A 15,152-nucleotide genomic window follows, 5' to 3' on the forward strand; every position below is an offset into this window, starting at 1 on the left:
TGCATCTTAAATAATGTTTTTATTTCCTTTCATTTTTGGGCTGAAACAGGCGCTCCGTTAATCGTCCATTCTTGCCCGGTTGGTGGCGATATGCACTGTAAGCACACTAGCACAGGCCATTCAGTCACACAAGAAGAAGACGAATACGACCAATCAGACGACACAAAGAGAAGACCCCAGTTCCCGGCCTAAAATACGACAACACACACAGTTGAAAGACGAAGAGGAGAAGGAGGTGTTTGTGTGATATATTTTGCTGGTTTGCGTGTCCAGATACTGTATCATATATGGTAAGTACATGTGCAAGTCATATTCCTCACATTTTTTGTTGAAGAAATACGGAATGGTGTCCAAAAAAACGACATAGTGAGTGACGGTGAAAGGCAGAGGGTCAACGGTAGGGTGACGGTCTCTGATGCTACTGTTGCTTGCTTAGCTAGCTAGGTTATAATCTAAGTGTGGGCACTGGGCAGAAGGGTAGGGGGATGGATGGTGTTTGGTTTAACGAGTGACTTTCAGCCGCGTCTGTCTGTGCCTGGTAGTTGTCGACGTAGTTATACCATGGTGGTATGAGTTGTTTTACTTGTACTACGAGTACAGAATAACAACGTGAATGAGTTCGCATCCCGTAAACACACACCACGTCACCAACAACAACACAACAAGCAGCTGTCAAAACATGAGGGAGTTGGTACGCGAAACGTTTTATCAAACAAGACTCCAATGATGAATTAAATCACACACGTGTGAACTTGTGAAGTGGGGGCGCTCTTATCATACATCAGCGCATTCCGTGCTCAGCCAATCAAACCATATCACATTCATCACACAAAGCTGTGCATTGAAAAACTTTAATAGAGAAAAACAAGCAGAGGCATTTACAGTTGTACAGATCATAGACGGTACAGGCAATGTTGTACCAAATGACATAATATATACAGACTATTATGATATTGTTCTTAGATTGGTGTCCCAGAGATAATATCTTATCAAATGGGTATTATAATTTCTAACATATCAAACTGGGGGTCCTTGAAATTAAAAAAGTTGTGAATCTTTGCTCTAACCTGTTTTCAAGAGAATATCAACTACAGTAATTGACAACCACATACTTGCAGTATTTGGCTGAAAGTCACCAGTGACAGGGTCACTTGTAAAAGAAAACACTAGTCACTTAACACAATTTATTCTAGTCAATATTTGATGATGAGAACAAGGGTTTTAACATTAACTGCACATTAGCTTGCTTTTGTCTAATGGATAAATGTATTGCTATTGCCTATTGCTCAAAACAGATGTTCTGAGACTTCGCTGTCCCATACTGAAAACATAGCAGAGGGTTGACGTGGTGTTTGTTTAATGAATTGCTCCATCCATCTTCAACCACTTTAAGCACCAGCAAAGGTGGACACAGATTCTTAACCATGGAAACAGAAACGGTAAGTTTAAATCTCATGTCCTTCATTTATGGGTTTATTTCATCTCCATACAGCTTTTGATGGCTGATATTTCCTGCTTAAGCTGACATGGGAATGTAACTTGGTATCTGACACTAGTAGGCTAACTGTTTTTTTCACTCACCTGTTTAGGAAGTGATACCCATATGGCAAAACAAGCCACATGGATCCACCCGTAGTGTGGTGAGAAGAATAGGCTCCACTCTTCCCCTTAAACCTCCACAACGGGCATGCTTTCAGGTATGTTTAATTTTTGTACATGTACTACAGGCTATGGTGAATCACTTGTATAAAGACAATAATCTCCTATTTCTGCCATGACAAATGTACAAATTTTGATCTGTATTATGATGTCGTCCCTCAATATCTGGATATTAGGAACTACCAGGCCTGCCCCCCTTGCGGCCTATGGATGGCCCCATGGTTCCTACCCTGGCAGACATAGCTTGGATTGCCGCAGATGAAGAGGAAACGTATGCCAGAGTACGGTAAGTTATACTCTAGACCCAGTCTAGCCCCAAATGATAGTGGGGATTATTGGGCGTGATTCCAATATCACCTTTTAATTATGTTATTCCATGGTTTCAATGGTTTCCATACTTTGCTTTGGCTTCCAGGAGTGACTCGCGTCCCTTCAGACATGAATGGAGACCCACACCACTCCTGGTACTCCATAGGAACTCATCTGTACCCAACTTCCGCCGTGAGGGAAAGAAGGTGGAGGGGCTAAGGAAGCCTGCTGTGACCGCAATGAACCGCACTACATCTCTTCAGGATGAGTTAAGCAGACTACGTTCACAGATTGCCAAGATCGTCGCAACTGAATCCGGTAAGAAGCCCAACTAGATAAGTGTGGACTTGCATACGTCAATTCTGAAGTGTGATTCATGAAAAGGTGCACTGCAGAGCCCTGACTTGTGCGGATCACAGGTGTTCCTCATTTTTGTTGTAAGTCAGAGACACGTTCCCGTGAGTCCCATTGAGACCATTTGCATTGCTCCCCGCCCCATTTTAGGCTATAAAAAGCAACCGAAAACATCTAACTTCAGAGGGATGAAAAATATCACTTGTCCAAATGGACAGTACAAGCTTATAATGCACCCACTTGACAACTTGTAAATCAGCGCAAGCGAGTTCCTTACACAATAGATCCGCTGAATGTTAATGAAGTAAAATTCAGTATTTTAGCCGTGACGTGAGCGCCCCCTCTAGAGATACTTCCGGGTCCTACTTTTGTGTCGCTTTTGTGTCCCCATAGAGTTATACTGTGACACTCGTCGGACTAAATCTGAGACGAAAACAACCACGAAAGTCTAATTTTACCGCTTTCCTCACAACAACAAAGCTGCTGCTCTCCCAAATCTGACTGACAGGCCATCTGCCCCACACCCCATACGATCGCCATTTTATTTCATTGTGTCAACTAAATCCTCATTAATTGCAAACTAGATTCAACATACTCAAACCTGCACACATTCTAAATATGCTCCCGAAATATTGTACTGAGCAAGTTACCACCTTCAATAATAATGATGATAATAATAGTCTTTATTGTCTCCACATCATATATTTTCTTTGTCATGGACAAAACATTAATAATTCTACTCGAGTTGGAAGCATTAAGACCCATTTTAACCCGCAATGGCTTCCTTTCTGAAAAATAACGTCATTGTAAAAAGATTCACGCGTTTAGATATTCTATTTACAATGAGATGCGGGCGGGAGCTGGTGCCACTTGGACCCGGACGTAACGTAGCACTACAAAATGACGTCAGACTTAAATACTGAATGGCCTATTCTCACGTGTAATGAGAATAAGAAGTAAGTTTACGAAGTTTAACCTCACGACCAAAGGCTAAGGTTGCTAGGCTTTTTTTTTTTTACAGTACAGGACAGTGTGACAATTTTGGGAACACCTCCCAAATTACACACACCGTGTAATATGATCAGATCATCAGTCTCCCATGATCAACCATCTTTGTTGTTGTTTTTGACCATGTTAAATGTCGGGGTCATTGTTATGTTGAGTACTGTATAGTGAAAATATTCACTAATAGCAGGCTATATGAGTTGACTCAGGTCTTTGGCACATGAGTTATGATGATGTAGACATGTCATGATGTAGTAGTACTAGTGAGTCCAGGAGCGTTACCACCTTTCCCATGCTTCTGCCCCTTATCTCAGACATCTGAAATGCTATGTTGTCTCAGTTAGATAACGGTCTCACCATTCATTATCCAATTCAAGTTTTTGTGAATTCATAGCAAACCTACCTACAAATTCTCTCCCCACTCTGCTCTTCCCGTTCAGACTCCAACCCGGTGACCCCTGACCTTCTTTCACCTGATGACACCAGCATGAGCTTTTCCCTGGCTCCTTTCGAAACGGCACCCTACCAACCAGCAGCTGCCGCCTCCTTCGTCATCAGTGATGTCACAGAGGAGGACGAGGAGGAGGAAGACGAGGAAGACGTCGTCTCTGTGGTGTCGGAGCTGGTCCCCGATCCCCTACCTCCTGTCTCAATGACAGCCTCTGCGACCTTTGACCTGGATAGACCCAGCATGGACTTCAGGGAGGCAGAGGAGGACACTGTGTCGCTTTCCAAGTCCACCAGTTTTGCCGATGTCATGGATATCCTAAAAGATATGAACCGCATGAAAATGAGTAAGGACAGGTAAGAGATGCCAGTTCAAGTGTCTCATAATTTAGATAATTTGTTTATGACGGCTTCTGAATAAATGTTATCACCATCAATCAGTCCTTGGATAACAACCTGTTTTATCTGGTATATGTCAATACAGGTACAACTACAACAGAGGCTGTACCTCCTTGAGAGAGGAGGACTCTGCCACTCTGATTTCAGAGGCTCTGCGGAAAAAGTTTACCCTGAAGGAAGAAGACATGAAACGGAAGTAGCTAATTTTTCCGCCTCTCAGTGCTACAGCATGTAAGTCGGAACAGGACAATAGCTTTGAGATGATGCTTGAAAAGTTACCTCAACAAGCTGTTTATTCAAGGGTTATTGTTTAGGGTTATTTGTTTTAAAGATTTGCAAGTGTTCTATATTAAAAAAAATATGAGTTTCCGCTCATTCTATGAAATGTCTCTGCTTGTTACAAGGCCTTTGCCTATGGAAATATGTACCCAAGAAGACCCATCTTGGCCTCACGAACCAATGGCAATATGAGGAAAATTCAGAAGGCCAAAACTAACAAAGTATAAAACAAATGCACTGTCCTGGTGCAATGGAAAGGGAAATTACCTACTCTTGATCCAGTTAACAGTCAGTTTATCAACACATACCCAATTCAATCTCCCTGAAATATACAATACCTTATCAGTACCTTATGGTACAGGAAGATATTCATGTTTAAGTTACTTCATTCCCATAACAAGGATTGATTTAACTTCTGCCAATAACTTGCCCTTTGTGCAGGCTATATTCTCTAAAGAGCATAGAAATTGTACTGCTATTGCAAGAGGCAAGTTGTATAGTGCGATTCTTTTCATACAAATATAAACTTTCTATAGAAGAGACGCAAGTAAACCTTTTTTTTAATTGATGTAAAAAGTCCTCCAACATACTTGAAAATATTTTATGTACAAGCAGAAAGATCTAGCCAACAAACAGTGATGACTTTTAGCTTATTACAACTTTGGAGCCTGTTAATGTCTTTCATTGAAATATTGAGTTTGTTAATAGTCCATTAGCAGCATCATATCTGTTGCGCACTTGTCCCTGTTCATAAACCACTCCACTGCACCCATAAATCCGCTAATTTAATTCCTGTCTTTGGTTTTCGTTTAACCTTTCATTTAAGAGCAGCCACTGGCTAGCATGACAGTTTCTCACAACTCGGAAGCCTATACATGTGTGTGACATAGTTTGAGCTGGAGTGACTTGTGTGATGCATTAAAAGAAGCAGGACTTTGCTGAATGACTGTTCTACTGTTGGGTGACAGAAATACAGTATCTACTGCTTGTACAGTTTTCTTTATTAATACAGTGACTTCCCTGTGGCTTAGAAAGGGTGTCTCTCCGAAATGGCTAAAATCTACTATTACCATGTCACTGGATTTCCTGTGACATACAGACTTCTAAACTCTGCATGTGTGCTTTAATATTCTGTATTCAGGGTTATGTCAAAGCGAGTATGATGCCTGTGTGACTCATGTCATGATAACGAGTTTTCCTGTTGACGCCTTACTGCAACCTGCCTGATTTTATTTTATTCTCCATTATTGTTAAGTTCAAAAGCTATTTTTAATCGGCCCACCCCCCACAATTTTCACCCACATTTGTTTTTTTCCAGAATATCCCCCTATTGCTGAAGAGTGTTCATGGCACAGTGACTTTTATGCCCCAATAGCTTTTGTTTGCTTGTCGTTTGTAGCTCCAACCATATCAAGTTAGAATGATTTGATATGACCAACTCCTTTTTGAATTACTATGTGTAATTACGCATGGAACACGAGTGAGTGACTCTTTTAATGTAGTTTTGCAGTGTGAGACAATAATATGCCCATCTGTTGGGATTAATAATACCCTTTGGCCTTCTCAGTAACATTCTTGTACTGTAGATGGAGTTGATAAAAGATTCAATAACCTGGCATTGCACAATGTGTATCTCTGAGCACTTTGTTATTGTGATGATGTTAGACATGGTTCACTCAGCTGTATGCAGTCTTTTACTTGAGCTGTTGAACCTATAAACCATGTGAAAGGGAGCGAGAAAACCGTCTGCCAGTGCTACCTTATAATTCACAAACGTAACCTTTTTTCTTTCTTTTTTCCTTTCTTTTTTTTCTTCCCTTCAGTCTGTGCCACCTCATATCTATTTAGACTAAGTTATACTTAATTGTTAGTGAGGATTACCACCACCATGTGTATGTTTGTTTCCTGCTGTAATGTGGATGTCTTGTTTGTCTTTTGAAATGTAAATAAATATGGGCTGGTATTTTGAAATTATGACGAATTACTTGGGATATGCTATACTTAAAAGAAGAACGAAGCAGTCGAAGTTTTTCTCTTTTTTCTTTTTCTTTAATTTTTGCATTTTTGTGCAGTTGCACTGAATCACCAAGAGGTGGCAATGTAGAGACACCAAATAAAATAGTAATTTCCAAATAATGAAACTAACTTTAAGCCTTGTTCTTTAATTATTATGCATACTATAGTATAAACACACTAGGGTGTGTTAAGTGTATGTTTTTCAGTATATCTGATCTGAAATATGATGAACAAGCAGTATTAAAGAAAGGGAAATTAGTCATTGTATTCCTTTTCAAAAAAGATGTCACTTTTGATGCTATTAAAATGTGTTAATGCAAGAGTTAGAATTATCAGATGTTTGAGACAATAGAACCTTCTCTTCACACATTGGTGGGCCTATTCTCTCCTATTTGTGTTGCTCTTACGCTGTTGCCTCACAGCAAGATGCAGTTGTGGATGTTCTCCCCATGTTCACTCTGGTTTTCAGAGGCTGGCAGGATGCAGACCTAGGCTGGAGCACGCATATAGTACATGCCACAGGCAGTTTCTCAACCCAGAACAAAATAACCTTAAAGGAGTATTTCACCCCAAAAAATTAAATATCAATTACACATCCCATGAAGCCTTGAATTCATGGATTTTTATTTTTTTCCACATTCCTAAGCCAATAATTTGATAACCGGCTGTGCAGACCCTATGAAAACCATCGATCTCTATTTCACCTATAAAGTACAACAAAAATAGTTAATGATAACATTTTGATGTCTGAGTTGCATACCAATAGGGTGGGAATTGGGAATCTATTTTGAAATTGCACATGGTACTTGACAATGAAAGTATATGAGAGTACTTTGAGGCTACTTCTATAAATGTTATGAAATGCATTTCTGCTCCCAAATGTTAACAAACTTTGTAAATGTGAAATTCAAATGAATCCATATTGAGCAACTGCATGGGCTATTTTCACCTAAAATGTTATCAGAAAATAGTGTCCGATAACATTTTAGGTGAGAAATAGACCATGCAGTTGCTCAATATTGATTCATTTCCTTATTACATTTTCTGATAGAAATAGGCCATGCTGCTGCTCAATATTGATTCATTTCACACAAACTATTATCTGATAACACCGAGGTCTGGGGCGTGAAACTGCCGGGTTGTCAAACTGCCTGGGCTGTAACCTATATCTGCCTGTGCTCCAGGTTTGCAGGCTCCCCCTAGTTTCCTCCTGTACCAAAAGACACAGATTAGGGATATACTCCTAAAAATCACCCACCGTAAAAGCTAATCCCGGGGGCTGCTCACAGTGGCTGCCCACTAGGCTGGGTTAAATGCGGAGGACAAATCAATTTCCCCTTGGGGGTCAAAGTACTGTAGAACTATAACGTTTGTTGTTAACCCACATTGTTCAATTTCTACTTCTTCTCAAACATCGAAGATGATCCTGCCCCTCAGTGAGTCGGCGCCTATTTTCTGTGTTTCTGAGTCCTTGGCCTACTTTGTCCCTTGTCACCTCCACTATGGACTTCCCACTGTACCTATTTTAGATGCAGGGAGATGTCTATGGAGAGTTCAATTAATAGGGCTCGGCATCAGAATGTGTCTTTGTTCAATCTATAAATATAGTACTTTAGAATGTCATTGACATTTTTTCATCATTTAGAAGATGTGCATTAAATGTATTCAAAACAGATTATGTTTTTGACAGTTAGAAAATAATCTACAGCTTCAAACCATACATAGTAAGCTAATACCCTCAAAGGTTATGTAACAATGCGTATAACTGTTTACCCTATATAGATCAGAAAGTCTGGTTGAAAGGGAGTACAGATCAAAGGAAATAAACTATTTCCATCAGAGAGATGTCTTTCAATGTCACTAGTAGTATCCCTAGTAGAGGAGGCTGAATAAACAGTCACTAGTAGTATCCTTTCATTATCTACATTACCACCAAGAGGGTCGGTGGCCTTCTCAACCGTGATAGCCTGTGATGATTAGTGGCCGTGAGGCAACAAACAGGCCAGCAAGTACAATAGTCCTATCTGTCATATTGACAGGTCAACAGGACGGTTCTTCTCCCTCAAGCTCACTTTTCATCACTGTATCCTTGGCTTGCTGGAAGATCTTTATAAGTAAACCTGCTATTGAGAACAAAATGTATACCCAATGCCCTATTACTAGTAGACGTAGTTATCTCTCTCTTGTCAAACGCTGGTAACCTTTTTCTATTCCTCTCCCTAACAGAAATATTGATTCTGTTTTAATAGTTGTCAGCTATAAATGTTTCCCTTCAGGGAACAATAATTTCCTTGTGCTGTTGAAGTGATAAAGTTTCACTTTGTGCAGGAACAATGTTACAGGCTTTAGCTTTGATTAATCTTTCTGACAAAAATGTTTCAAGCACTGAAGCATTGCACACCAGTGGCTGGTTAATTCTCAGCTGCAGCTGAGCTGAAGTGAAGTGAAACCAAGGAACTAGACATTGCCCCAGAAGCTATCATTCTCATAAAACCAAGGAGCAGCAGGTCTAGGTGAAAACATTTCTGCAGCATACACTGGCAGATTCACACCCCTGTAGACCGTATGGGTCATTATCCACTTTCAACCTGGATATCATGACATGCGCATGTCATCATTATAAACAAACATTTTCAAGAATCTTTGAAAACAATATTTTTTGATATTACTACTACAGCTTTTGTCCAAACGTCACACAAATCGGTTATTACATTATCTCTATAGACTTGATCAATAGGGATCTGTTAGATTTTTCACATTCCATCCTGATTGGCTAAGATTGGCATCTAAAGTTTGCATGTCTGCAATAACTTCATTGACATTAATCCCTCAACTTCTACAGATTCCACTCACCTCGATAATTTCAGAACATTTGCTGGCCCACAATAACTTACCTGACCCAGCGGAGACCTTTTTCTTTTTCACAATTTCTTCAAACATTTTAATAGTATAAAAGTGGTTACGGATGTTTTAGTCTTGCATAGCCAGACAATCGGAGATCTCTGCCTACTGATCCAGCTGACATTTAAATTAATTGAATGAATGGGCTTGATCGAATGTTGGAGAAAACAAGAGGTAACAAACCTACGGCCAGTGCTGAAAGCCAATTCCGAAGTCTTTGCACTGATTCTGTTAAGTTTTATTTCATGTCTTTTTCCCAATCTTTTCCTCCCAGTTTTTGCCCATTCACTGGATTTAAATGTCACACCAGACTTATCTGTAGGTGGAAATCTTTGTCTCTGATTGTCTGGATATGCAAGATTAAGGAAGGTGTATCCTCCTGATCCTGATGCCCTTAGTCATGGTTCATATTGTGGGTTGCCTAAATGAGTTGCTAGTAAGTGTGTGACTGGATCTACAGGTATATGTGCAAGAATGTCTCGCTTTCAGTGCTGTAGTTGCATTGGAAGGTCTTATCAGTGACAGGGAAGTTGAGGGAACCATAGAAAATGCCATTTGTGACCTTGTATATGCATCGCCTCCCATAGTCAAGTCATATTACCTTTTTCTCCATGGTAATGACACAATAGTCTAGACAGACTGGCCTGCCAATGTGGAAGTACCAGAGGAAATACCAGAGGCATGATTCTAATGGGCATGGCAGCTCTCGAACTCTGCCTCACCCCAGCCCATAGCAACAGATGAGCAGAGAGGGAAAATAGCCACAATATTGCGTCAATCTGAATCTATCAATTGCAGTGAAAGTTGAATCGATCAATTATTGCTTGGCCCCAAATAGATAGACACATGGGTATTTCTGGCACACACACTCACACGGAGGGACACTGGCCTTCGGCCAACTGTCTTAGACAATTCAAATAAAAAGGTGAAAACAACAGAAATGGGATTAGATTAAAGCTTTTGACGGCGGTTTTAAAAGAAAGAGAGGGTGAGAACTGCTTTGATTTAGTGAGTTCCACTGAGAGGGGGCGGCACGCCGGCACATGTGAAAGGTCTGTCACCCGGTCGCCCCAGGTTCAGTGTCAGCGTTGGGTTCTGGGGATTTCTCTACGCTATGGGATTTCTAGGAGTCAGCAGATCACCTAATCACCTAGAATAATATTTGTTTTCTGTTTGGAAGTAGTTATTTTATATACGAATCATAATAAAAGTTAAAACAAATAATCTCAATTTAGACCTGTGTATAAAATTATTTTATTCTACAGAATGTTGTAATCTGTGTTCTATCCATTATGATGAAGTGAAGTCATAATTTGGCCAGAATTTGACTCTGAATTGAAAATTCCACATTTGGTATTCAGGCTATGGCATGTTGTCTGTAAAAGGTTATGGTTTATCTTCATGAACATAAACTGACAAGAATGCTGAATTCCTGAATACTAGGAAAGCAGCCCACAGCTTTGCATGGCAAAGTTAATGTTTGATTTGAGAGTCAAGTAGCTTATTATATCGGCCTGTTCAGCTTGATTGATTGACTTTTATTTTGTTAAAAACAGGCAAAAGGTTTTCCGTCTGTCAGTCTGTCTGGACAATATGGAGAGATCCCCAAGGCCTGAGAAAGAGCCTGGTGACTCAAAATTAGTGAGCTTTATTCCAGCACTCAATCTTTTAGGTTTGGGGTCTTAACCGGCCACGTAGGTCGCTAACCCTAACCTCAGTCTTAACCGGCCACGTAGTTCACTAACCCTAACCTCAGTCTTAACCGGCCACGTAGGTCACTAACCCTAACCTCAGTCTTAACCGGCCACGTAGGTCACTAACCCTAACCTCAGTCTTAACCGGCCACGTAGGTCAGACTAATGGGATGTCGGACTTATGGGCAGTCCCCTGTGTGGTCTGCCTTCTTCTGATCTCCAAACTCTGTTGATTCTATTTCACTCGTGCAATGACGATCGTAGACTGCCAGTACTGATATCAGCTATTGTGTCAGAAGAAGTCACTCTATACACATTATCTATTCTTTTACGATTTTACAGATTGTTGTTGCTAAAGGCTCATACTGACCATACAACTAAATAAGGCCACGTAACCTCTATTTTATACTTTAAAATGCGCCAGGGCGAAAGTAACACCAGGCCAAATGTGTGGGTTTACGGATTTCTAAAGGTTAAAAACTATAGACTTATAGTCCTAATTCCAATGCACCGCACACCTAAATCTAACACCCCCATTATTCATTGTATGATCTGCAGCTGTGTTGCTTGCTTGCTTAATGCTTCCATCCTGTGCGCCACAAGATAAGCTTAGTGTTTAACATTTAGAGGTCATGAAACTCAAACTTGTCCAGGTGTTAGGATGCAAAACGATGTACTGTACTGTATGTGTACTGCACAGAATGTAATCATCAAAGGCACAGTGAGTGGGGTAGGGTGGAAGTTATGAGAACACTGGTTCCACTTTTCCTCAGTTTAAAATACAGTGCTCCAGGGAGACGAGGGATAGCTAGCAGGCCTATACTGTGCTACTTACAGGAATAGGTCTCAGAATTAGCATTGTCACTATCATGAAACTTTACTTGACTATTAGTTGTCATACAAATCATTGCATTTAACAATTTAATTGTGTTTTTGATACATGAATAAAAATTACTTTTGTTTGGCTTTTAGGCTTTGTAAAAAAGAAAAAGAAAAAAAAGGACTGATTGAACAGTGTCACACGTTTTCTTTTCTTTTAAGGATTGGATTTATACCAGAACTAAAAGACTTATATCAATTTGGATACTGTTGTTTGTATTCATTGGAATTTTCTAGTTTCTCCAGAAAGTTAATGTGTTGATTTTCTGATATTGTCCAACTCTTCATTTCCGATTCCGATATCAGCCCATACTGACATATGCAGGCTTTTTCTAAACTATATCACATATCTAATACAATATATATAATATCAATATCATATCTAGTTAAGACAAACTCTGTAAGCTGCAAATTGCACTTGTGATTACCACCCCACCAGTGACAACGTGAAACTGGACCGGTAAACTCAAGATTTTGCTGTGTTATGTGCTGTTTGTATACAGCTGTGATGTGTCCGACAAGGCAGGAGACCTGCTATAGCTCTGTGCCATTTATAGTCTCTGCTGTCTCATTAGCCTTGCTTTTGTGCTCCCAGAGATTGAGAAACCAGCTGGAAACCATGCAGCATGGTCCTAGGGGGTCAGCTGTGCGTCACTGAAGGAAGTGCAGTAACGACTGAACTGTACACACTGCAGTCAGAGTGCAGACTAGAGCCAGACCTTGGCCAATATATCGGTTTGGCCTATATATTGGCCATTATTTTACTTTTAGGACGACATTGGTATCGGCAACTATTATTTGTAAAGAGTTTTGGGCATGTCATATAGGCAAAAGATCGGCTAATATTAAAAATCAGCCGATCTACAGTACAAGTCCACGATGCGTGACCATCTACTTTTGAATATTCTTATTTTTCTTTCATTTACTTTAAGTTTTTCTAATTGATTAGAATTCATTTTGCACTCTTTGATATAATATCAGTCAAAACATGGACGGTAATTGGTGGTCTAGGTCTAGGACAGTGGTTCTCAACCGTTTCAGGCAGTGACTAATGTGACCCCACAAAATAATCATATCTGAACTGGGGACCTCACAAGTCCCACCCTGATAAGCACTTGGAATGCAGGAGTTGAGGCATTACATTTAGTTTGATTCAGTTCCATAGATAAATATTGTGGAAAATAGCAAAGTTGTGAGCTTATATATCGGCTTTTAAAAAAAATCCTTTCTTATTTGACAATTTGGCCAATGTTTGACCAAGTTTTATAGTTTAGTTTGTTGATTGCTTTTTTATTTTCTTTATTCTTCCCCCTATGCTATGTACAGTATATAGCAATATAACATTTTTGGAATAAATATTTGAAGTTTTTCAGAACACATTTTTATGTAATTTTGTTACCTCTCTCTTGTACATGCACGCCTGCAGGCATGCGCATGCACCTCATGCACACACGCATGCATGCACACACACACACACACACACACACACACACACACACACACACACACACACACACACACACACACTAATTTCTCTCATAATTTTGTCCCCTTCCCTGCAGAGACCGTTCCACGATCTCTCCTAATAAGGTGGCTTAATTAGCCATGGTTCTGTAGGGAATCCATTTGCCCAACACACGTGTGTGTGTGTGTGTGTGTGTGTGTGTGTGTGTGTGTGTGTGTGTGTGTGTGTGCGTGCGCGTGCGCACTAAGCACATGTGCATGTGAGTGTGGTTGGTAAGGGTCGGTAATTGGTAACATTTTTAGTCTCAGTTTGAGTTGAAGACACAGACAATGAATTAATGAGGTGCATACTGCATACCTGTGGTCCATACACTTCAGAGGGATCTGCACCATCAGATATAATGTCATATTCCTGTTTATTTGCAGCCTCAAATGACACCACTTCAAAACAAGTGTACACAAATGGATTGCTTTGATGAAGCAACTTTGATATTCTATCACATTATATGTTGAGTGCTACATATCTAATTGATGGTCTTTAAAAAAAAAAGCTATCATTCATATCATTTCTAGGGCTATACTGGAGTGTTCAAATGAGAATGGTTTCATGGTACAGATCGAGTCAATTGAAATATTGATTATAATCATAATGCAATGTTTTTCAATTTTAATACATTTTTCACAATGATTAAAATGAAGTCTTGTGGAAATACATCAGGACTATTAATTATATACAAGATGAATGGATAATCATTTATCATCACTAAAGCTGATCATAGGCTTTGTGAGCTTGGATGCTGTGTAGCAGGTGATAAGACTCTCTTGTTGCCACCGCATCATGCTGCAACACGTGTATTTAGGAATTTGCTTTCTAAGAATAACTGGCTGACATGTTATGTCTCTCAGAGGACACAAGAACCAACCAGAAAGAGGTACATAAATGTGGAGCTTGACGCACATCCCTTTGTAAGTGTCAGAAGGGATATAGTAACATCCTATTGTGGGATCAGTGAAATTGCTCATCTGTGGCATTGATGGAGATCAGTGTGGCATTGATGGAGTTCAGTGCAACCTTTTCCCCTTTTTCTCAAATTATTTTGTTCATATTGAGCCCAGACAGTTTACATGGACAGGTTAATAAGAACAATGTTGCTGCTACTGTATAACAAAAATATTACTATTCTTACTGTCTTACAGTAGGCCTACATTTTATATAGAGGGTATGCAGATGCATAAAGTGAGTGGCAAAGTGTGTGGCAATGTGAGTGTAACATTGTTTAACAAAATAGGTAGGACTTTTCTGTTTGAATGTATGGGCTGTAAAGACCAGAAAGTAGTTTTTTTGCCACTCAGTAGGCATTCCCGCATAACTTCTGGGTACGATGACGATGTCACATGCTTACCCTCTATTGTGATGATCTATATGATTCTAGATCCCCTTTTAACTATCAATAAATCAAATCAGTATCATTCAGGTAGGTATATTAAGAAATACATTTTATATAAATGGTACCCTATTACATCAGAAAGGTGTTTTTGTTAAATGTAGCCTGTTCCTGAATCCTGTGTGAAGTCATTAGACATGCACTGAGATTAACCTACTAAAAGCTCTGACAGCAACCTGCAAACAGCTCGAGCACAATTACGCCCAATTGCTTCAGCATGTCCCAAAATATAGCTCACATCAACAGATGTACCACTCATTTGAAGAGAGAGGAACTGACAGTGTTATGCTTCACCAAATTG

The 15,152-nt window shown here is 39.8% G+C and overlaps 1 protein-coding gene across 3 annotated transcripts; it reads left to right on the forward strand.

The window, feature by feature from the left end:
• The first annotated feature begins 173 nt into the window (after positions 1 to 173).
• On the forward strand, positions 174 to 6,423 carry mtfr1l (mitochondrial fission regulator 1-like). Of its 3 annotated transcripts, none has more exons than XM_079528543.1 (7): positions 174 to 290; positions 1,394 to 1,439; positions 1,590 to 1,697; positions 1,836 to 1,945; positions 2,075 to 2,286; positions 3,768 to 4,131; positions 4,259 to 6,423. In XM_079528543.1, exons 2-7 carry the CDS (start codon positions 1,425 to 1,427, stop codon positions 4,371 to 4,373), a joined length of 924 nt encoding a protein of 307 aa, XP_079384669.1. In that variant the 5' UTR covers positions 174 to 290; positions 1,394 to 1,424; the 3' UTR covers positions 4,374 to 6,423. The 3 variants fall into 3 exon arrangements, with proteins under 3 accessions (XP_079384669.1, XP_079384670.1, XP_079384668.1); XM_079528544.1 differs by having other exon boundaries at positions 177 to 294; positions 1,400 to 1,439; XM_079528542.1 differs by having other exon boundaries at positions 180 to 290; positions 1,296 to 1,439.
• The last annotated feature ends 8,729 nt before the right edge of the window (positions 6,424 to 15,152 follow it).

This window comes from Electrona antarctica (genome assembly GCF_951216825.1).
Source record: "Electrona antarctica genome assembly, chromosome: 18".
NCBI lineage: Eukaryota > Metazoa > Chordata > Actinopteri > Myctophiformes > Myctophidae > Electrona > Electrona antarctica.